Raw genomic sequence first — 22644 nt, 5'->3', positions numbered from 1 at the left:
GGCCCGTCTGAAGTTTGCTAGAGAACATTTGGATGATCCAGAAGAAGATTGGGAGAATGTCATATGGTCAGATGAAACCAAAATATAACTTTTTGGTAAAAACTCAACTCGTCGTGTTTGGAGGACAAAGAATGCTGAGTTGCATCCAAAGAACACCATACCTACTGTGAAGCATGGGGGTGGAAACATCATGCTTTGGGGCAAAGGGACCAGGACGACTGTAAAGGAAAGAATGAATGGGGCCATGTATCGTGAGATTTTGAGTGAAAACCTCCTTCCATCAGCAAGGGCATTGAAGATGAAACGTGGCTGGGTCTTTCAGCATGACAATGATCCCAAACAACCCACCCTGGCAACGAAGGAGTGGCTTCATAAGAAGCATTTCAAGGTCCTGGAGTGGCCTAGCCAGTCTCCAGATCTCAACCCCATAGAAAATCTTTGGAGGGAGTGGAAAGTCCGTGTTGCCCAGCAACAGCCCCAAAACATCGCTGCTCTAGAGGAGATCTGCATGGAGGAATGGGCCAAAATACCAGCAACAGTGTGTGAAAACCTCGTGAAGACTTACAGAAAACGTTTGACCTCTTTCATTGCCAACAAAGGGTATATAACAAAGTAGATAAACTTTTGTTATTGACCAAATACTTATTTTCCACCATAATTTGCAAATAAATTCATTAAAAATCCTACAACGTGATTTTCTGGAATTTTTTTCTCATTTTGTCTGTCATAGTTGAAGTGTACCTATGATGAAAATTACAGGCCTCTCTCATCTTTTTAAGTGTTAGAACTTGCACAATTGGTGGCTGACTAAATACTTTTTTGCCCCACTGTATATATCATGGTCGCAAGGTATATGAAATAACAGGTTATAGAGCAAACAACACAGGTTATAATATGGCTTTTTTTTCTGGCTTCCCATGGATTTTACCCACACATCACTACTGGCTCTGACTCATGTGTGGTATTGATGAGTCTGCAGTCCTTTAGCTCACGTAGCAGACAAGACCTGCTGTATGAGGTACTACAAACCCATGGCCGGGTGAGACAGATGTACATACAGAGATTTACTTGGGTCCCAGCCCATGTGGGGTTGGAGGGAAATGAGGCAGCTGATGTACTGGCTAAATAGGCCGTTAGCGGTGGGGAGGTGAACGTTGAAGTTTCAATGAGCAAGGCAGAGGCAAAAGGCCTGATATGAACATTGGTGGTGCAGAATGGCAGGGGCAGTGGAATAGAGACAATAAGGGCAGGTATCTCTTCCAAATACAGAGAAGGGGAGGGTAGGATTGTAGGATGAGACTGAAAAGAAGAGGCCATCTTCACTAGGCTTAATAGGGTAGGACACAGCCAGCTGAACAAGTAATTACATTTAATAGGAAGGTATCCATCAGGAAGATGTGATTACTAACAGGAAATTGAAACAGTTGGACATGTGTTGGTACAGTGTGGACAGTTTTGACCCACTCCACTACAGCCCTGTCTATGTGGATGGGGGTGTGCTCTCCCCTCTTTCTCCTGTAATCCACAATCAGCTCCTTGGTCTTACTGATGTTGAGGGAGAGGTTGTTGTCATAGCACCACACTGTCAACTCTCTGGCCTCCCTGTAGGCTGTTGGTGTTGGAGTGAACAGGGAGTACAGGAGGAGACTAAGCACACACCCTTGAGGGGCCCCACGTGTTGAGGGTCAGCATGGCAAAGGTGTTGTTGCCTACTCTCAACACCTGGGTCCATACCGTCATGAAGTCCAGGATCCAGTTACAGAGGGAGGTGTTCAGGCCCAGGGTCCCTAGCTTGATGATGAGCTTGGAGGGGACTCTGGTGTTGAACGCTGAGCTGTAGTCTATGAACAGCATTCACACATAGTTATTTTCCCTCTTGTCCAGGTGGGAGAGGGCAGTGTGAAGTGCAACTGAGATTGTGTCATCTCTGGATCTGTTGGGGCGGTATGGGTATTTGAGTGGGCCAAGTGTGTCTGGGATGATGGTGTTGATGTGTAGTATGACTTTCAAATCACTTCATAATTACAGAGTGCTATAGGGTGACAGTCATTTAGCCAGGTGACCTTGGAGTTCTTGGGAACAGGGACAATGGTGGTGAGTTTTAAACATGTTGGGATTACAGACTGGAACAAGGAGAGATTGAAAATGTCTGTGAAGACACTTGCCAGCTGGTCTGCGCATGCTTTGATAACGTGTCTTGGTCTGGCCAAGCGGCCTTGCGAGTGATAACCTGTTTAAAAGTTTTACTCACATTGGCACAGACACAGTCATCCGGGAACAACATGGGCTTTCATGCAAGACCAAGTGTTCCTCGAAGTGAGCATAAAAGGCATTTAGCTCGTTTGGGTGCTCATTGGGCATCTTATGGCTGGGTTTCCCTTTGTAATCCGTTATCGTCTGCAAGCCCTACCACATACAACATGTGTCAGAGCCGGTTTAAGATGTCGCCCTTCTCCATCAGCACCCTCTTCTTACTCTCGATAATTAGGTTAAGGTCAGGGTTAGCTAAAATGCACACACAAAAAAATCTACTTTTGATGTCAATTTGACAAAAGCTGCATCACATCTAGACACTAGGCAGGTAGCCTAGTGGTTAGAGCTTTGGGCCAGTAACCGAAAGATTGCTTGATTGAATCCCTGCGCTGACAATGTAAAAAATCTGTTGTTCTACCCCTGAACAAGGCAGTTAACCCACTGTTCCCTGGTAGGCTGTCATTATAAATAAGAATTTGTGCTTATCAGACTTGCCTAGTTAAATAAAGGTTACATTTAAAAATATATATATATAATAATGACCGGCTGGCAAGTAGGATTTAGTTCCTTCCTGTCGCTGGCCCACACTCCAGCACAGTAGGTGGCGTTAATGCACCTTTAATGAATGGATGCCAAACGCCCTTAAATTCCAAAGAAGAAGAAGAAGATTGCGCAACCGCTTCACAGCCAGAGAATTCAGTTCAGTTCTGTCGCAGTAACGTTCGTTGTTTTTCTTCGACTGTTTTTGAGAGTAACTTTGATTTCGGTAAGTAGTTTATAACAGAAATGTGAATTAACTGGCATACTTTCGATAGTACCTAGCTAAATCAATCAGGTTTATTAGACGCCTGCGCACGTTTGCTTACGTGTTAGCAGCCATGCTCGCTAACGTTAGCCTGCTTACTCTGGCTAGCTAATTGTCAATCATGCATGGCATGTAACGTTATGTCTTTATAGTAGTAGTAACTAGCTATCCTTACAATATGTTACAGATGGTGGTATTTGTTGATTTTTCAGGCCGATTAGCAGTACACTTCGTCAGTTACTTGCTAGCTAGCGAACTGGCCATAAATGGATTGTATCTCCGAGACCGGGGTACCTAGCCAGCCGGCAGGCCTCACGCTTGAGAAATAGCTAGCTAAGTAGCGTGGTAACTACTTTTTCAAGTTATCATTGCATGTTCAGCCTATGATATCTATTTGACTATCTAGCTAGGAAGTTACTTGTAACAACCCATAATGTAGCCAGCGTTAGCTAGCTAACTAGCTGATGATGTAAATTTAGCTAGCTAAAGTTAGTTGACTGCGGAGCCATATGGCTCTAAACTCGTTAACAGCAGTTGCCAACATCGTGTGTTATGGATAACATTGCCATGGGGGTTCTGACTTGTCAATTATTACACTTTTATCCCAAACCAACACCTGTCAATCCTACTTGTACATATCTTGTGGTGTTGACTTACAGACAACTAGCTTATCTTTCAGCTATAATAATAATGCCCTTTTCTCATTCTCATTCAGGGTGTCTTTTATGAGTAATCAAAAGATTCAGAAGCCAACGCTTACAGGCCAGCGTTTTAAAACTAGGAAGAGAGGTGGGTGTAAACTGAATGTATTACTATCATGACTGGCAAAAAACTGTTATGATTTGTGTCCCTAATGAATACATCGATCTTTCAACAGATGAAAAGAAGGTGTTTGACCCTACTCAGTTTCAGGAAACCATTGTACAAGGTCTGAACCAAACTGGCAGTGATCTCGACGCTGTTGCGAAATTTCTTGATGCCTCTGGTGCCAAGCTTGACTACCGCCGCTATGCTGAGACACTCTTCGACATCCTGGTGGCTGGCGGAATGCTGGGTAAGGATAGAATGGAATGCTGGGTAAGGATAGAATGGAATGCTGGGTAAGGATAGAATGGAATGCTGGGTAAGGATAGAATGGAAGAGCATGTTCGTGTAAGGTGCTGGCAAAATAAGGATAAAATGGAATGCTAGGTAAGGAGAAAATTGAATAGAATGGACAAAACTGTGTTTGTGTGAGTCTGTATAATAAGGGATTGAACATTATTTATATTGAGGGATACCTGAAGATAATCGGACCTCTGAAATGAAAGTGGATGGCCCTCCACCTGAGGAAAATATTAGTGATGCACCGATATTACATTTCTGCCCGATTCCGATATTTTCCTTGCCAAAAAAACGATATTGATATTTAACATTTTTGCTGCCTTTTAAGCATTCTAGTTCAGTTAAATAGTTAATACACACACGTGTGGACGCACCTACAGTGCTGGTCTTTTTTTAAATTTTAAGCTAGCTAGCTCATGGATGCAAAAAAATGTTATTCCCCATAAACATGCAGCTAACTATAAATAATTAGGTGTCGTCATCTAAAATAAAATAAATATCCCTAATAAGACAGTTCCTATTTGATTAATGGTGGTCGGACCCATCTATGTGAAGCTAGCCACAATAAGGATTAGCCACAATAGTGGACTTTGCGGTTAGCCTTCAAAATAAGTATGACATAATTATACTATTTGTATTAATTTGCATCACTGTCAATTACTTTTTATGGCAACCCGCAAATTCCACTATTGTGTTTAATCCTTATTGTGGCTAGCTTCACAACACAAAACTCTGTCTGGTCGAGCGTCACTAGCCAGATGAAGCTAGCTGGCTGCTTATAACGTTAGCTTTGGGCAACAGGGTTAATTAGCTTGCTAGATATTTATTTTCATGAACTGAAGATCAATTTCAATAGGCAAACAAGTGGCTACCTAGCTAATACTTACGTACATGGATTCCTAAATAATTTCTTAGAATAGTGAAAATGACTGCAGGTTTTACTGGTCATTGTTTTCAGGCTGGTTCTATTGGTGCTAGCTAGCTACCAAGCTAAAGCTAGCTACCCCAGAAGTTGCGGTCAAAATAATTATGCATTATTACCAATGCGGTATTGCTCATGGCCGGTGTTAGCTTGTTTACAGACTTTTTTTGTACAGCTTTGACAGTGCTACTGTATAATTTGACATGCAAAGACCCAAACGGCGTTCCATAGTATGTAGCTAATAGCAGTGACGCTCTTACTGTGTAACTCCAGTAGGACCACATCTGAAAAATAGCGCACTTGGTAGTGTGTATCGGTGCTCGACCAGTCGGCAAAAGACAACATCATACACGACAGAGAACGGTTGATTGTCAAGGGCAATGAATTCCATTATCTTGTCTTTAATGGATTTCGCCTTTGAGTTGTCTCGCTGAAATTTTCTTACTCTTTCAAATAACTCCTCGGCTTGTTGACTGCTCGATCCACACAGTAGACTTTGTGGGCATCATTACGTCACGTACCTGCGTTATATAGGTATGCACGGTAGCTTTGACATCGGTTTTTTCAACATTGCCGTTAAACTAGACATCGGGCCGATAACAATGTTGTCATTTTTAGCTAATATCAGTCGATTTCCAATATTTTCACCGATATATCGTGCATCCCTAGAAAATACACTGCTCAAAAAAATTAAGGGAACACTTAAACAACACAATGTAACTCCAAGTCAATCACACTTCTGTGAAATCAAACTGTCCACTTAGGAAGCAACACTGATTGACAATACATTTCACATGCTGTTGTGCAAATGGAATAGACAACAGGTGGAAATTATAGGCAATTAGCAAGACACCCCCAATAAAGGAGTGGTTCTGCAGGTGGGGACCACAGACCACTTCTCAGTTCCTATGCTTCCTGGCTGATGTTTTGGTCACTTTTGAATGCTGGCGGTGCTTTCACTCTAGTGGTAGCATGAGACGGAGTCTACAACCCACACAAGTGGCTCAGGTAGTGCAGCTCATCCAGGATGGCACATCAATGCGAGCTGTGGCAAGAAGGTTTGCTGTGTCTGTCAGCGTAGTGTCCAGAGCATGGAGGCGCTACCAGGAGACAGGCCAGTACATCAGGAGACGCGGAGGAGGCCGTAGGAGGGCAACAACCCAGCAGTAGGACTGCTACCCCAGCCTTTGTGCAAGGAGGAGCACTGCCAGAGCCCTGCAAAATGATGTCTGCTCAAACGGTCAGAAATAGACTCCATGAGGGTGGTTTGAGGGCCCGACGTCCTGCATGGTGTTGGGCTGTAAGCACAACCCCCACTTGTGGACGTTTGGCATTTGCCAGAGAACACCAAGATTGGAATTCGCCACTGGCGCCCTGTGCTCTTCACAGATGTAAGCAGGTTCACACTGAGCACATGTGACAGACGTGACAGAGTCTGGAGATGCCGTGGAGAACGTTCTGCTGCCTGCAACATCCTCCAGCATGACCGGTTTGGCGGTGGGTCAGTCATGGTGTGGGGTGGCATTTCTTTGGGGGGCCGCACAGCCCTCCATGTGCTCGCCAGAGGTAGCCTGACTGCCATTAGGTACCGAGATGAGATCCTCAGACCCTTGTGAGACCATATGCTGGTGCGGTTGGCCCTGGGTTCCTCCTAATGCAAGACAATGCTAGACCTCATGTGGCTGGAGTGTGTCAGCAGTTCCTGCAAGAGAAAGGCATTGATGCTATGGACTGGCCCACCCGATCCCCAGACCTGAATCCAATTGAGCACATCTGGGACATCATGTCTCGCTCCATCCACCAACGCCATGTTGCACCGCAGACTGTCCAGGAGTTGGCGGATGCTTTAGTCCGGGTCTGGGAGGAGATCCCTCAGGAGACCATCCGCCACCTCATCAGGAGCATGCCCAGGCGTTGTAGGGAGGTCATCCAGGCACGTGGAGGCCACACACACTACTGAGCCTCATTTTGACTTGTTTTAAGGACATTACATCAAAGTTGAATCAGCCTGTAGTGTGGTTTTACACTTTAATTTTGATTGTCCAAATCCAGACCTCCATGGGTTGATAAATTAGATTTCCATTGATCATTTTTGTGATTTTGTTGTCAGCACATTCAAATATGTAAAGAAAAAAGTATTTAATAAGAATATTTCATTCCTTCAGATCTAGGATGTTATTTTAGTGTTCCCTTTATTTTTTTGAGCAGTGTATATTACCTGGCCCTCTCCGAGCATTTGGAAAAAAATAAAACCTGTAACCCTCCCCCTCCAAAATGATGATTTAAACAAAATGGCAGGGAATATTAAATCCCGTAGTAGGCTATCAATTTTGCAGTCGTGATTTCTATCAACTCAAACCGTGGTTGAGAACTACAGCTGTATTCATACCATATTCATATTCAGCGTTTCAGGTTGTGTTCGTTGTCATAGTGACGACTGCAAATGATACCAACCTACATTTTTTTTAATAGAAACTTGTATTTAAATTAAATGTAGAAATTCAACAACAAATGAGGTTTAGCCTGCGTGTCTTTTACATGTCATTGCTTGCCTCGTTGCTCAATGGATGTAATGGATGTCAATTCGCTGGGCTCTCTTTCGCTGCTCATCACTGTCTCCAGAGTATAAGAAAGACAAGCATTTCGCTACACCTGCAATAACATCTGCTAAACACATGTATGTGACCAATACAATGTTATTTGATCTGTCCTGTGCAACAATGTTATCATCACTGGTCACTCTCTTTGCAACTTTCCCCGACAGCTAAATTGGCCTAAGTCTATTTTACATGCAGCAAGAGCACGCATGCTTCTCTCCAAAAAAAACTATTAGGCCTAGTTTAAATAGATTGCTCCACTCCACACTGCCCTTTCCCACATGGACAAAAGGATGTGAGAATGCTGTTCATTGACCACAACTCAGCGTTCAACACCATATTGCCCACAAAGCTCATCACTAAGCGAAAGACGTCGTGATTAAAACACCTTCCTCGGCAACTGGATCCTGGACTTCGTGACGGGCTATCCCAAGGTGGTAAGAGTAGGTAACCACATATCGCTACGCTGATTCTCAACACGGCGGCTCGTCAGAGGTGCATGCTTAGTCCCCTCCTGTACTCCCTTTTCACCCACAACTGCATGGCCAAGCACGACTCCAACCATAAGTTTGTTGACGACACAACCATGGTAGGACTGATCACCGACAACAATGAGACAGCCTATAGGGAGGTCAGAGACCAGGCATTGTCAAATCAAAGTTTATTTGTCACGTGCTCCGAATACAACAGACCTTACAGTGAAATGCTTACTTAGAGGCTCTAACCAATAGTGCAAAAAAAGGTATTAGGTGAACAATAATTAGGAAAATAAATAAAATAACAGTAAAAAGACAGGCTACATATAGTAGCGAGGCTGTAAAAGTATCGAGGCTACATACAGACACCGGTTAGTCAGGCTGATTGAGGTAGTATGTACATGTTGATATGGTTAAAGTGATTATGCGTATATGATGAACAGAGAGTAGCAGTAGCGTAAAAGAGGGATTGGTGGGTGGGACACAATGCAGATAGCCCAGTTAGCCAATGTGCGGGAGCACTGGTTGGTCGGCCCAATTGAGGTAGCATGTACATTAATGTATAGTATAAGTGACTATGCATATATGATAAACAGAGTAGCAGCAGCATAAAAAGAGGGGTTGGGGGGGGTGGCACAATGCAAATAGTTCCTGCAGCCATTTGATTACCTGTTCAGGAGTCTTGGAGTAACAACTGTTGAAGCCTTTTTGTCCTAGACTTGGCTCTCCAGTACCGCTTGCCATGCGGTAGTAGAGAGAACAGTCTGTGGCTGGAGTCTTTGACAATTTTTAGGGCCTTCCTCTGACACCGTCTGGTATAGAGGTCCTGGATGGCAGGCAGCTTAGCTCAAGTGATGTACTGGGCCGTACGCACTACCTTCTGTAGTGCCTTGCGATCAGAGGCCGAGCAATTGCCGTACCAGGCAGTGATGCTCTCGAGGCTTGCCACTGTTGTCGTCTGCAAACTTAATGATGGTGTTGGAGTCGTGCCTGGCCACGCAGTAGTGGGTTAACACGGAGTACAGGAGGGGACTGAGCACGCACCCCTGGGGAGCTCCAGTGTTGACGATCAGTGAGGCAGATGTGTTGCTCCCTACCCTCACCACCTGGGGGCGGCCTGTCCGTAAGTCCAGGATCCAGTTGCAGAGGGAGATGTTAAGTCCCAGGTTCCTTATCTTAGTGATGAGCTTTGAGGGTACGATGGTGTTGAACGCTGAACTGTAGTCAATCAACAGCATTCTCACATATGTGTTCCTTTTGTCCAGGTGGGAAAGGGCAGTGTGGAGTGCAATAGAGATTGCATCATCTGTGGATCTGTTTGGGCAGTATGCAAATTGGGAGTGGGTCTAGGGTTTCTGGGATAATGGCGTTGATGTGAGCCATTGGTGGACTATGGTGGTCTGCTTGAAACATGTTGGTATTACAGACATGTTGAAAATGTCAGTGAAGACACCTGCCAGTTGGACAGCACATTCCCGGAGCACACGTCCTGGTAATCCGTCTGGCCCAGCAGCCTTGTGTATTGCTCTCATGCATGCCTCAGTGTTGCTTTCCTCGAAGCGAGTGTAGAAGTGATTTAACTCGTCTGGTAGGCTCGTGTCACTGGGCAGCTTGCGGCTGTGCTTCCCTTTATAGTCTGTAATAGTTTGCAAGCCCTGCCACATAAGACGAGCGTCGGAGCCGGTGTAGTATGATTCAATCTTAGCCCTGTATTGACACTTTGCCTGTTTGATGGTTTGTCGCAGGGCGTAGCAGGATTTCTTGTAAGCTTCCGGGTTAGAGTCCCGCATCTTGAAAGCGGAAGCTCTACCCTCTAGCTCAGTGCGAATGTTGCCTGTAATCCATGGCTTCTGGTTGGGATATGTACGTACAGTCACTGTGGGGACGACGTCCTCGATGCACTTATTGATAAAGCCACTGACTGATGTGGTGTACTCCTCAATGCCGTCGGAAGAATCCCGGAACATGTTCCAGTCTGATAGCAAAACAGTCCTGTAGTTTAGCATCTGCTTGATCTGATCACTTTTTTATTGACAGGGTCACTGGTGCTTCTTGCTTTAATTTTTGCTTGTTAGCAGGAATCAGGAGGATAGAGTTGTGGTCGGATTTATCACATGGAGGGAGAGCTTTGTATGCGTCTCTGTGTGTGGAGTACAGGTGATCTAGAATGTTTTTCCCTCTGGTTGCACATTTAACATGTTGATGGAAATTTGGTAGGATTGATTCAAGTTTCCTTGCATTAAAGTCTCCGGCCACTAGGAGCGCCGCCTCTAGGTGAGCGGCTTCCTGTTTGCTTTCCTTATACTTATATTTCCTTATACAGCTGACTGAGTGTGGTCTTAGTGCCAGCATCTGTCTGTGGTGGTAAATAAACAGCCATGAAAAGTATAGCTGAAAACTCTAGGCAAGTAGTGTGGCCTGCAATTTATCACACTATACTCCAGGTGAGCAAAATCTCGAGACTTCCTTAGATTTCGTGCACCAGCTGTGGTGCTAGGACAACAACCTCTCCCTGAACATGAGCAATTAAAGGAGATGATCGTGGACTACAGGAAAAGGAGGGTCGACCACTCCCCCATTCACATCAATGGGGCTGTAGTGGAGCGGGTTGAGAGTTTCAAGTTCCTTTGTGTCCACATCACCAACATACTATCATGGTCCAAACACACCAAGAATCGTGAAGAGGGCACAACAATGCCTTTTCCCCCTCAGGAGACTGAAAAGATTAGGCATGGGTCCCCAGATCCTCAGTTATACAGCTGCACCATCGAGAGCATCCTGACCGGTTGCATTTCCCTCTGGTATGGCAACTGCTCGGGTGTCCGACCGTAAGGCGATACAGAGCGTAGTGTGTACGGCACAGTACATCACTGGGTCAAACTTCCTGCCATCCAGGACCTATATACTAGGCGGTGTCAGAGGAAGGCCCAAAAAATTGTTATATACTCAAGTCACCAAAGTCATAGGCTGTTCTCTCTGCTACCGCATGGCAAGTGGTACCGGAATGCCAAGTCTAGGTCCAAAAGGCTCCTTAACAGCTTCTACCCCCCCAAGGTGTAAGACTGCTGAACAATTAATCAAATGGCCACCCGGACTTTTTACATTGACCTCCACCCCCCATGTTTTTACGCTGCTGCTGTTTATTATCTATGCATAGTCGCTTTACCCCTACCTACATGTACAAATTACCTCAACCAACCTGTAACCCTGCACATTGACTCGGCTAAATACAGGGAGTACTAGTACCATGTCATTGTCCTTTTATTTAATTTGTTACTTTGTTTAGTAAACCAGACCAAATCACGATGTCAGCGATCTTCAGGCCGGAAAGTCAGAGCTCTAGATAGAGGCCTGATTTTAGTTTCAGATTTTGAATTCCGAGTTTATAACGGTTCAAAAAGATGTAACCTTTATTTAACTTGGCAAGTCAGTTAAGAACAAATGACTTACAATGATGGCCTACACCGGCCATACCTGGACGGCACTGGGCCAATTGTGCGCAGCCCTATGGGATTCCCAATCACAGCTGGTTGTGATACAGCCTGGGTGTCTGTAGTGACACCTCTTGCACTGAGATGCAGTGCCTTAGACCGCTGCGCCACCCGGGAGCCCCGAAGATTTTCCTAGTCGGAGCTCCTTTTTCTGAGTTCCCAGTTGTCTTGAACACACTGAAGTCATTAGTCGGAGATTTCCGAGTTCCCAGTTTTGATTGCATCATTTCTACCACTGTTCTTGTTGTGCACTACATGCGCTATTTACCATATACTCTACACACCCACATTCTAGATATGCCAAGCACAGAGGGACTGATCGAACAGCCAATGCCCACCCAGCTGGGCTCAGCGAGGAGACTGAGCGAGAACAGCGTTGTACACCAAAGTTGCACGTGTCAAATTCAATACCAGTATTCCCAAATGCTGACCAATGCTGACATTTAATCGATTGCAAATTATATTACCCTCCCCTGAACTAAAAAAGTGTGTGTGTGTGTGTGTGTGTGTGTTATATAAAAATATAAATAAATAACCTTCCCCCTGACTGAAGTTGAAAAGGCATGACCCTCCCCACTTTCCTCCGGGTAACAATTGCGTAAATTTCAGCTGGTCCCTAACCTTCATTTTTGTTTTCTTTTTCAGCCCCAGGGGGTACCTTATCAGATGACTTGACCCGTACAGAGTTCTGTCTCTTTACAGCCCAAGAAGACCTGGAGACCATGCAAGCTTATGCTCAGGTACACTTGTGCAATAGAGCTGAATATGATGATGCTTTCAGTTGTTTTTCTTTACTACATTAGTAGCTGTGGTTCAAACCCCTTTTCTACTGAAGGAAAAGGTTGATTATGATACAAGTGATTTCAGTCTTTGGATTAACATTGGTCTGTTATTTAGAGATCTGGGACAGGTCTCCCGATAGCGATGTAACTTTGGTTTACAAGTGTTTTAACCATGCATCTTTCCTACAACTTCTGAAGATGTAACATTTGTTTCCCAAAACACCACTCCGAGAGAACTTTCACGTAGTGCGGTGTTGAAGCATGTGTCGATACTGATAGGATCGAAAGACAGTGCTGCTCTCAGTTCAGCTTTCTCCATTCAGATCTTACCTTAACATTGTAATTATTCCACAAGACTAACACTGGATCAAGTCCTAAAGAGAGATTATCACCTATGGCTGCAAATATTGAGGCAGCTTATCCTAGGGCTTACCCTATAATAATGCACTAAATAAAGATTTTGCTCATCATTGCACACATGGTAGGCTAAACATGAAATATTTTGAGGTGAAAATGAGACGGTAGCTAAATTGAATGAAAAGGATTATTGTTTTCAATATCATTAAAATACAGTATATAGGCTATGTAACCTATACTTTAGGTGGGCTATTTATCTTTTAATGCAGTCATCTCGGTTTTCATTTGAAGCCTCTTTTTATCCTTCGCTTGTTTGTAACAATTGTATTTGTAGTCAACTTCGTTGTGAAGTTATCGGTGGTCACAGACGGATAAACCATGTGTAAAGTGACTCAGGGGGGGCTAAAAACATCTAACGTAACAAAGCTCTTCTACTGGTGGTGTAGTTAAGTGTGACTTTAGTGACAATGGTTTTGGGAATCAGCTCAGCTTAAACAATTTATTTTTTAAATGTAACTAGGTAAGTCAGTTAAGAACAAATTCTTATTGACAATGACGGCCTACACCGGCCAAACCCGGACAACGCTGGGCCAATTGTGCGCCGCTCTATGGGACTCCCAATCATGTCCGGTTGTGATACAGCGGTTGTGATACAGTAGTGACGCCTCAAGCACTGAGCTGCAGTGCCTTAGACCGCTGCGCCACTCGGGAAAAGCCTCCTGCGAAGGTTCCAACAATTAACTTCGCCATAAGATGCTTTTGGAAAACCGGCCCTTACTCTGTTTTCCCTGTCGTTACTTAGGTTTTCAACAAGCTTATCAGGCGCTACAAGTACCTGGAGAAAGGTTTCGAAGAGGAGATCAAGAAGGTAAAAATGTTGTCTAGTTGTGCAGCATTGTTCAAAATGACGCATGTTTTTTTTTTAATCTGTTGGATCTTTCTGTTGTCATCATAGAGTTATTCAACTCATTGCTGCTTCCCAAACTTTGGTCAAAAATAGTGCACTATAAAGGGAATAGGATGCCATTTGGGATACAGTCTTGATAGACGTCGGGAAGGATTACATTATTGAGCCTGGCATTAGACATTTTGTTCTCGAATATGCAATTCTCTCAACTCTAGGCCTTATGTTCCATAGTGTTATACCAGAAATCTATTGTATTCCATCCTTATGCTAGCATTCTATTGTATTCTAAGTTTCAGTATTTGTGTTTCCCTCTTATCTCCTGTGCAGTTGCTGCTGTTCCTAAAGGGGTTCACTGAGTCTGAGCGCAACAAGCTGGCCATGTTGACTGGCATCCTGCTAGCCAACGGCAACATCTCAGCCTCTATCCTCAACAGCCTCTACAACGAGAACCTCGTCAAAGAAGGTGTGCAGCAGTGCCAGCTCAATAGTGCAGGTTTCCTGGACAAAGATTAAGCCTAGTCCTGGACTAAAAATCACTTTCAATAGAGATTTTCCATTGAGTATTATTTTAAATCTAGGACTAGTCATAATCTGTGTCTGGAGAAACCAGACTATATACTTACACGCTCATGTCCAGTTACTTGTGAAAAGAACTTGTAGGGATGTAAAGTTAAATGAAAGTTGCAAACATTCACTCTCGTGTGTGTTTTTACTGGGTAGACTTGTAAAACTTCTGGAATCGTGTCCTGTGGAATCTGGCTTTTCACCTGGTGGGCTTAAAATAAATGGTTTCCCCTGTCTTATTTTTTACAAAGGTGTCTCTGCAGCCTTTGCTGTGAAACTTTTCAAATCCTGGATCCATGAGAAGGACATCAACTCTGTGGCCGGAAGTCTCCGGAAGGTCGGGATGGATAACAGGCTTCTGGTGAGTGAGACCACCAATCATGTGGGTGATGTCCAATCCGAAGCCATGCTAGCTTTCCTTGGCTCAGTGTAAAATAGTAATTGGGTAGCAGGGTAGTTAAGAAAAGGTAGCTCTCGGAATAGAAAGGTTCTGTCTTTCCTTGATTCCTCGCATCCTATCTCCTTACCTTCTCAATTGTATGGTCCCTACCCTCTGACCTCATAATCATTCATAATGAGGAGGTAAGTGGATGCAAGGTACTTAGGAAAGATGAATTGAGAGAGCCAACGGAGAAGCCTTAGTTGGACAGGGCTTAAGCATAAAGATGCAATATAGTTGCATACGTTCTACTTAATTCTGTGTCGTTAAGCCTGTTTCTTCACCTTGTCTTGCAGGAGCTGTTTCCTGCCAACAAGCGGAGCTGTGAGCACTTCTCTAAGTACTTCACAGATGCTGGACTCAAGGAGCTGTCAGACTTTGCCAGGAACCAGCAGGCCATCGGGTCCCGTAAGGAGCTTCAGAAGGAGCTCCAGGAACAGATGGAGCGCGGGGATGCTTTCAAAGACGTGAGTCCAAAGCCTGGCTGTATGCTGATAGCTGGAGAAGCACTCCTCTGGCTGAGTTCCATTCCCTACCCTTAACCCTTTAAGGGTGCACTTGCTCTCATTGTCCCTAGTTGATTTAGACGCATTGGATTGGTTTTAGCATGGGAAGTGAATTTGTGCACACTTGGAGTGGAGAATCAGATCGCAGCCTCTGTGTTGAAGGATAGTTTTCAATTATGAATCCTCATTTATTTTGTTAGCATGGGATGGACATGAAATGCCCAATAACCAGAATCACTTCTTATTTATGGACTTACTTTCATTCCCTCCTTTCCCTCCAGATCATTGCCTCAGCCAGGGAGGAGATGAAGAAAAACAACATCTCAGAGCAGACCATGATCGGCATCGTGTGGACCAGCGTTATGAGCTATGTGGAGTGGAACAAGAAAGAGGAGCTGGTTACAGAACAAGCCATCAAACACTTGAAGGTGAGCTGATTGGCTTGCACTGATTTCAGAGCCATCACTTCCCCATCTTACCAAATATGAGTTGTGTGGAGAGAAACTTGAGTTCACCTTCTCTGCAGGATTCTCACAATCAGCCATGGAATCAGACAGCATAGGCACATGGTGCACCAAAATGTATCTGAAACGAGGGTAATGTTGTGACTTGTTTTTTGTGACTCATGGAAACTCCCCCTGTCTCGCCACAGCAATACAGCCCACTGCTGAAGGCGTTCACATCCCAGGGAGCCTCTGAGATCCTGCTGCTGGTGAAGATGCAGGAGTACTGCTATGACAACATCCATTTCATGAACTCCTTCCAGAAGATTGTGGTCCTGCTCTACAAAGGTAAAAGTGATGCTTGGCACTCAGCATTAAGGAGATGGATTAGGGGTAGGGCCCTGCGACAGACTAGGTTCCTGTCCAGGGAGTGTACTTGTGTATCAAGCTGCCTTACACTACAGAAACCGGACATAGGCTCCTGCACCTATGGGTTGTTCTGGCTCGGACAAGGCTTGCTTACTTACTTACAAAGGGAAGGAGAACAGTGAACAGCGTTGTCTGCGTCCACCGTCCTTGTTTCCCCAATCTCTCTCAAAGGTCATTGGATGGGAATGTCCGGGGGAGGGACCTTGGCTCTTTCTATCCAGTGAGCTTTGATTCCATCTTCTGACCTCACATTGACCGTAGCCTCCAAAACCTTCCCGCTGTGCTAATCAAAGCCAGATCTGCGTTGACTACCATGAAAAGTGGGCGTTCCTCTTCGGCTTTGCCAAGTGGAGCAGAATCAATGGCCAACGAGGTGGAAATACTGCTATAGTTTCTTCACTTTCTGTTCCGCTTTGTTCAGCCAACCTGAGCCCACCTGAAAATGTTGAAGGGTCAGTGGTCCGTTTTAGAATTATTTTATATTCTTCCAAATATGAGAGATGGGACATTATATGCACTAGGGCTGACCCAATTAAGTCGATTGTTTAGTCGACAGGCTGTTGTTGGTTGACCGATAATTGTTATGTCGATCAGTAGCAAAAGAAAATCATGTTTCATGGTGTACAAGACATCTGTTTGATTTGCACTTGTTTGAGTGGATTGATCCATTGAGGCTGTGGGGATGGCTCAGTCCATCACTCTAAGACATGTGCTACTGAAATTGTACATGGTTAAGGACAATGGTGCAACACTAATACAAATAATGTTATCTTATAACAAATGCTCTTTCTCCCGCGTTTAATAGCAGTCGCTGTCTGCGGTTTTGAAACATAAGTGCACTGTTGAATTGGCGACTTTTTCTAGACCATGTTCCTATGTGCATAATAGCAAAGTTAATGAGCATGTTGGTGTTGGGAACAATGTGGCAGAGTCAGCAGCGGAGTTAGGAGACGATAAAACAGCCCTTGCCTTAATTGACTAAGAAAAGTGAGGAGAGAGGAAACACCAACTGAACTAGGCTATAGATTATAGACCTAACTATTAAATGTGCCTGGCTTTATAACATCCATATAAACTATATATACAGAGGTATGTGGACACCCCTTCAAATTAGTGGATTCAGCTATTTCAGCCACACCCGTTCCTGAGAGGTGTATAGACTTGAGCACACAGCCATGCAATCGCCATAGACAAACATTGGCAGTAGAATGGCCTTACTGAAGAGCTCAGTGACTTTCAAAGTTGCACTGTCATAGGATGCCACCAACAAATAATTTAGTCAAATTTCTGCCCCTGTCAACTGTAAGTGCTGTTATTGTGAATTGGAAACGTCTAGGAGCGACAACGGCTGTCGCAAAGTGGTAGGCCACACAAGCTCACAGAACGTGACCACTGAAGCGTGTAGTGCGTAAACAATCGTCTGTCCTCGGTTGCAATACTCGCTACCGAGTTCCAAACTGCCTCTGGAAGCATCGTCAGCACAAGAACTGACTGTCGGGAGCTTCATGAATTGGGTTTCCTTGGCCGAGCAGCCGTACACAAGCTTAAGTTGACCATGTGCATTGCCAAGCATCGGCTGGAGTGGTGTAAAGCTCGCCGCCATTGTACTCTGGAGCAGTGGAAACGCATTATATGTAGTGATGAATCACGCGTCACCAGCTGGCAGTCCGACGGACGAATCTGGGTTTGGTGGATATAGGTAGAACACTACCTGCCCGAATACATAGTGCCAACTGTAATGTTTGGTAGAGGAGGAATAATGGTCTGGGACTGTTTTTCATGGTTCAGCCTACCGCTACAGCATACAAGGACATTAGACATTTCTGTGCTTCCAACTTTGTGGCAACAGTTTGGGGAAGGCACTTTCTTGTTTCAGCATGACAATGCCCCTGTGCACAAAGCGTGGTCCATACAGAAAGTTTGTTGAGATCGCTGTAGAAGAGCATGACTGGCCTGCACAGAGCCCTGACCTCGACTTCATCAAACGCCTTTGGGATGATTTGGACGCCGACTGTGAGCCAGGCCTAAACGCCTGATCTCCGTAATGCTCTTGTGGCTAAATGTAAGCAAGTCCCCGCAGCAATATCTAGTGGAAAGTCTTCCCAGAAGAGTTACAGCAGCAAAGGGGTGACCAACTCCATATTAATGCCCATAATTTTGTAATGAGACGTTCAGAGAGCAGGTGTCCACTTACCTTTGGTCATGTAGTGTGTGTATATATCTACAAGACAGGTCCTACTTCTGTTGACTGTTTGAGTGTTTGTTTAATAGCCTACTGATTATGTGAGCACCAAGCCTCACGCAACCATGTCGGGTACACTATTTCACAAATCCGTCTGTTTTATAATCTTTGCTTTGTTGTAATTAAGGCTTTATCCTTTTTTTTTGTTAGAACAGCCTTCCTGATATTACTTACACTTTATTTAGTATTTACGCTGTTCCAAATTGTCAAATTATTTTTAATAACCCTCCTTTTTCTGAGCTGCATTATTGTGATCATTATCATTTAGTAGACTTAGTATAGCATCCTTGTATAACCACCATTGAGATTTGGGCCTTAGAGTGCATCCTGTTTAGTCTTAATACTGTATCTTTCTTAGGCCTATATTTCAATACTTTCTACAGACTACTGTATCAGCCATTCGTTTGTCATCACAAAGCATACGAGTCATTCATGATTTGAAATGCAATCAAGCATTTTCGTTTAAAAATAAAATAAAGCGACACTTGAATAATTAGCGTACACAATAAATAAACCGTTCCATTTTGTCAATTGCGTTCACAAATGCATGCAACTGTTTTTAATCCTTACTGTAATGAAGCTTTACAAACAATGTTACAACCAACTCTCTGGTACGCTTATTTATTTAGTGTTTACATTGTTCCAAGCGGTCAGAGTTATATTGTAATCTAACCATTCCTGTTTGGCACTCATAATATGCACGCATTGCTTGCTTCTTACATTTTTCTTGATCGCCAGTATTTTCCACTACTAGTCAAATTTATTACATATGTCTGACTTCACCTTTACCTCCTGAGCAACCAGTAAACATTCCCCCGTTTCTAGTTTGTAATTTCCTCTGCTTCCATTTTGATGTCACTTGTTACTGTGTTCTGAGTTCATGACTGATTTGTTGGGATTTTATGATATGCTATACATCAGGCCCTATTGGTCATGTGCATGTGATGCATACTTGTCACTTAAAGAGAGAAAGGGTTGAGGGAATAGGGAATGTTTTTTTCCTAAACAAATGGGGGATTTCGTTAACCGATCGTTTGTCAGATGGCTGTAATTATGTTGCAGCTTCAGCAACACTGACAGTGCGATAAACATTGTTGATGTTCTGTGGTGGTCACTCCAGCAGGGAGGAGAGTGGACCAACGGATGCTAGCCCCAGTCACTCGCTGTCATTTTTCTTTTTTACACTGCGCAGCAAGTCTGAGCCCGGCCCAGCACAATCAAATTAATTGCAGTCGTTCTTAATTATTTCATCAGACCGTGTGCTTATGGTATCAGACAAGCACGGTGCATATAGTTGATTTGAATAAAACACAGGGTGTCTGTGGAAAAATACAACTTCTAACATTTCGGCCAATCTAAGCAAATTTTTGCGTTCGTGTTTTGAAAGCAAGGTTGCCTAGCAGATTCACATCAGCACTTTTTAGTTGGGCATAATTGTCTTTGCCAAGTGGCCATAATGGCATCTTTATCCCGGGATGCCTGCTGGTTTGTGATGATCATGTTGATTTATTTTTCCCAGCGGATGTTTTGAGTGAGGAGGCCATTCTGAAGTGGTACACCGAGGCCCACGTTGCCAAAGGAAGAAGTGTTTTCCTGGAACAGATGAAAAAGTTTGTGGAGTGGCTCAAGAACGCGGAGGAAGGTGAGCATGGCTTACGTTTTACATTAGAGTTGAGTAATTTAGCAGACGCCTATCCAGAGCGACTGAAAATCAGTTCAACTATAGTAGGTACAATAACCACCTCGCCTTCAAAATAGGCGATTAGTCCCATTGTCTGATGTGACTGAGCATGTAGTTTTGTCTGTATTCACCATAGCACATTTGTCTGTACATGCAGTTGACATGAATCTTATCTGTTTTTTCAGAATCTGAGTCCGAGGAGGAAGAGGCTGACTAAAAGACCTCAAGCCAAATCCAAGGCTCGTTTTATTTTTTAGAATAACGTAATAACATCTTTTTTTCTATTCTACCTCCTCAACAACCATAATGTCTAGATGTAATTTAAGGGCTTTTACATCATGTTCATTTTTTTAACTTATAAAGTTTACACTTCTGGATAGTAAGAATCATGAATAGATTTTCCCTTGACACACTTAATAATTCCTCATTTGAAGGGAAAGACATGTTGCCACATTTTAAAACCACCCCCCTTAACTCACCCAGCCCCTTCTGTTGGTATGTATCTGTGTTTTATGAAAGAATGTTCCCTTTAAAATTGACTATTCATTCCGCTGGCATGATTCATAGCGATCTTTTACTGCAGTTGGACTCTTATTTGCCAGTGGTTGATACATACATGCTCACTATTTACCTCCTTTTTGTATTTTTATTTAGCCAGTGTGACATGTCCAGATAATCAGATTTTAAATTGAATGGTCAGGCTTGAACTCTCTTGTCCACACTATATGAAGTTCTAGCTACCAGTCTACTGAAAAGGTGCTGGTGGTGTAAACTGTAATCGCTCTCTGACATCTTCTGTAACACTGTGCCAGATTCTAGATTTAATTTTGGTTATTGTTGTAATTTCTTTACCCTGATATCAATTTGACTTTTTAAAATAAAGTTCAGTACTAGTTTTCAGTGTTTGTGTAATAACTCTCTGAGCTTGTCATTCTGAAGTGTTTTCTCATTAGGCTTAAAAGATCCTCTGCAGCAGTTATGGAAAGTTGGGGAATAGAAATCTTGTCGATGTAACTGCAAAATATGAAGGATTAAAAAAAATATATATGGCTTGTTACATATAGACATAGTGTACACATGTAGAGTTAACCTAACCTTCACATAATCCAAAATACCTGACAAGAGTAACATTATTCAAGGTGTGTAGGGCATTACTCCTGGTGTGGAAGGTACAAAATGACAATCCAACTCGGAGGTCAACTTCTCTCCTCACTTTAAATGGTAATTATGGCTTTGTCATGCATGAGGAAGAGCAGGGGTGAGACTGTAATTCAAGGTGCAAAACACCTGAATATCACTGAGGTAGGGAATAACAGGTAATTCAGTGCAGGGCAGTTAGACTACGGGGTTGTCAGCTATCTCAACTAGCAAGACACTTTATTTCAGGTCACTGAGTAAGGTGACTTACAGTTTTGATTGCTTGAATTAATTAAACAAATAGTCTACTCTGGTGCATTGAACAAGCAGGGAACCTCACCCTGTGGACCTGGAACTGGCCATCCTCAATGTGTCTTTTAGCCTACAGAACATTATGTATTATATATGTTTGAAGCCCCATGCAGGCATATACCTCATCACAAAAAAGCTGCAACAATAAAGTCAAGATGGCAGAAAACAGACTGCTTCTACTGCTTTTGAGTCCATAGTTACTAAGATTAGAGAATAAGGTTAGTGCAATACATTGTTACTCCTCACCAATAGATGGCAGTATGAGAATGTTTAAAGCCATGCTCCTCCAGTGAAACCAATTGGACAAAAGAACCCTATTAAATTGGCTATAGCTTGAAAGCGTAATCAAAAGTAGGAAGTATTACTCTGCTACTTTTCGTGTGGCATGCTTGTACAGGGAAGGCACTGTTCTTAGAGGGCCGGCCGTGTGTAATAATTTGGTTGGTGCTTATATGCGTTATATTTCACACGTGTGTATTAATACGCATGAGTTAATTGAAAATGTATTCTTTTGGTGTATCCCAATTCCATCTGAGACACCCTTGGGGAGAGATCAGGATCGGCTATTATCAACAGTGGACCCTGGGGCAATTAGGGTTAAGTGGGCTTGGGGATTCAAACTAGCAACCTTTCTGTTACTGGCCCAACACCAAACACTAGGCTACCTGCTGTGTGTGTGTACGCTTTTGTTTGTGTGTGACAGGAGCGGAGCAGAGCAGAGAGCCATGTGGGTGGCTGTGATGTCCACCTCCCTATACTGTAAACAACACCAGAGGCACTATGGCCGTGGTGTTTTGCTGTGCCTGTTACGCTGCTGCTGCCTGCCGTAGTCTTGGTAAGCTGTCACAGTGCACTCCTCTCTTCTCCTCCCTGAATGTCAGTAGATGCTCAGGTAGTAGTGTTGCCTTGAAGGGCTCATGCTACTGTACATTCCCTGCATTTGTCCGTTTGTCTAATTAAGGAGCTTTCCTTTCCTACTCTATCCTAGTAACTGAGTATACATTTTCCATTACGAGCTGAGATAGAGGCTACATACTATGTACATTCTCACCTGTTGCCAACCTTGACTCTTTCTTCTGAAAATAGTTGAGCCTGAGATGAGGGCGTTCTGTCGGTATATGGGTGAATCTTGTTCTTTGGACATTGTCTCCCATGGCATTGCTTGATATTTGATCTCTCTGCCAGGCTTCTAAGATT

At 43.7% G+C, this 22644-nt stretch overlaps 1 protein-coding gene across 1 annotated transcript; it reads left to right on the top strand.

Moving 5' to 3' along the window:
• The first annotated feature begins 2887 nt into the window (after positions 1 to 2887).
• On the top strand, positions 2888 to 20894 carry LOC112238779 (basic leucine zipper and W2 domain-containing protein 1-A). The gene is made up of 12 exons (XM_024407317.2): positions 2888 to 3019; positions 3774 to 3847; positions 3936 to 4112; positions 12294 to 12388; positions 13590 to 13655; positions 14022 to 14157; positions 14510 to 14619; positions 14994 to 15164; positions 15485 to 15631; positions 15856 to 15994; positions 19837 to 19959; positions 20184 to 20894. Exons 2-12 carry the CDS (start codon positions 3784 to 3786, stop codon positions 20213 to 20215), a joined length of 1260 nt encoding a protein of 419 aa, XP_024263085.1. The 5' UTR covers positions 2888 to 3019; positions 3774 to 3783; the 3' UTR covers positions 20216 to 20894.
• The last annotated feature ends 1750 nt before the right edge of the window (positions 20895 to 22644 follow it).

Source organism: Oncorhynchus tshawytscha, linkage group LG03, assembly GCF_018296145.1.
Source record: "Oncorhynchus tshawytscha isolate Ot180627B linkage group LG03, Otsh_v2.0, whole genome shotgun sequence".
Classification (NCBI taxonomy): domain Eukaryota; kingdom Metazoa; phylum Chordata; class Actinopteri; order Salmoniformes; family Salmonidae; genus Oncorhynchus; species Oncorhynchus tshawytscha.
The sequence above is the reverse complement of the archived record's forward strand: the minus strand, read 5'-3'. Positions and strand labels throughout refer to the sequence as shown.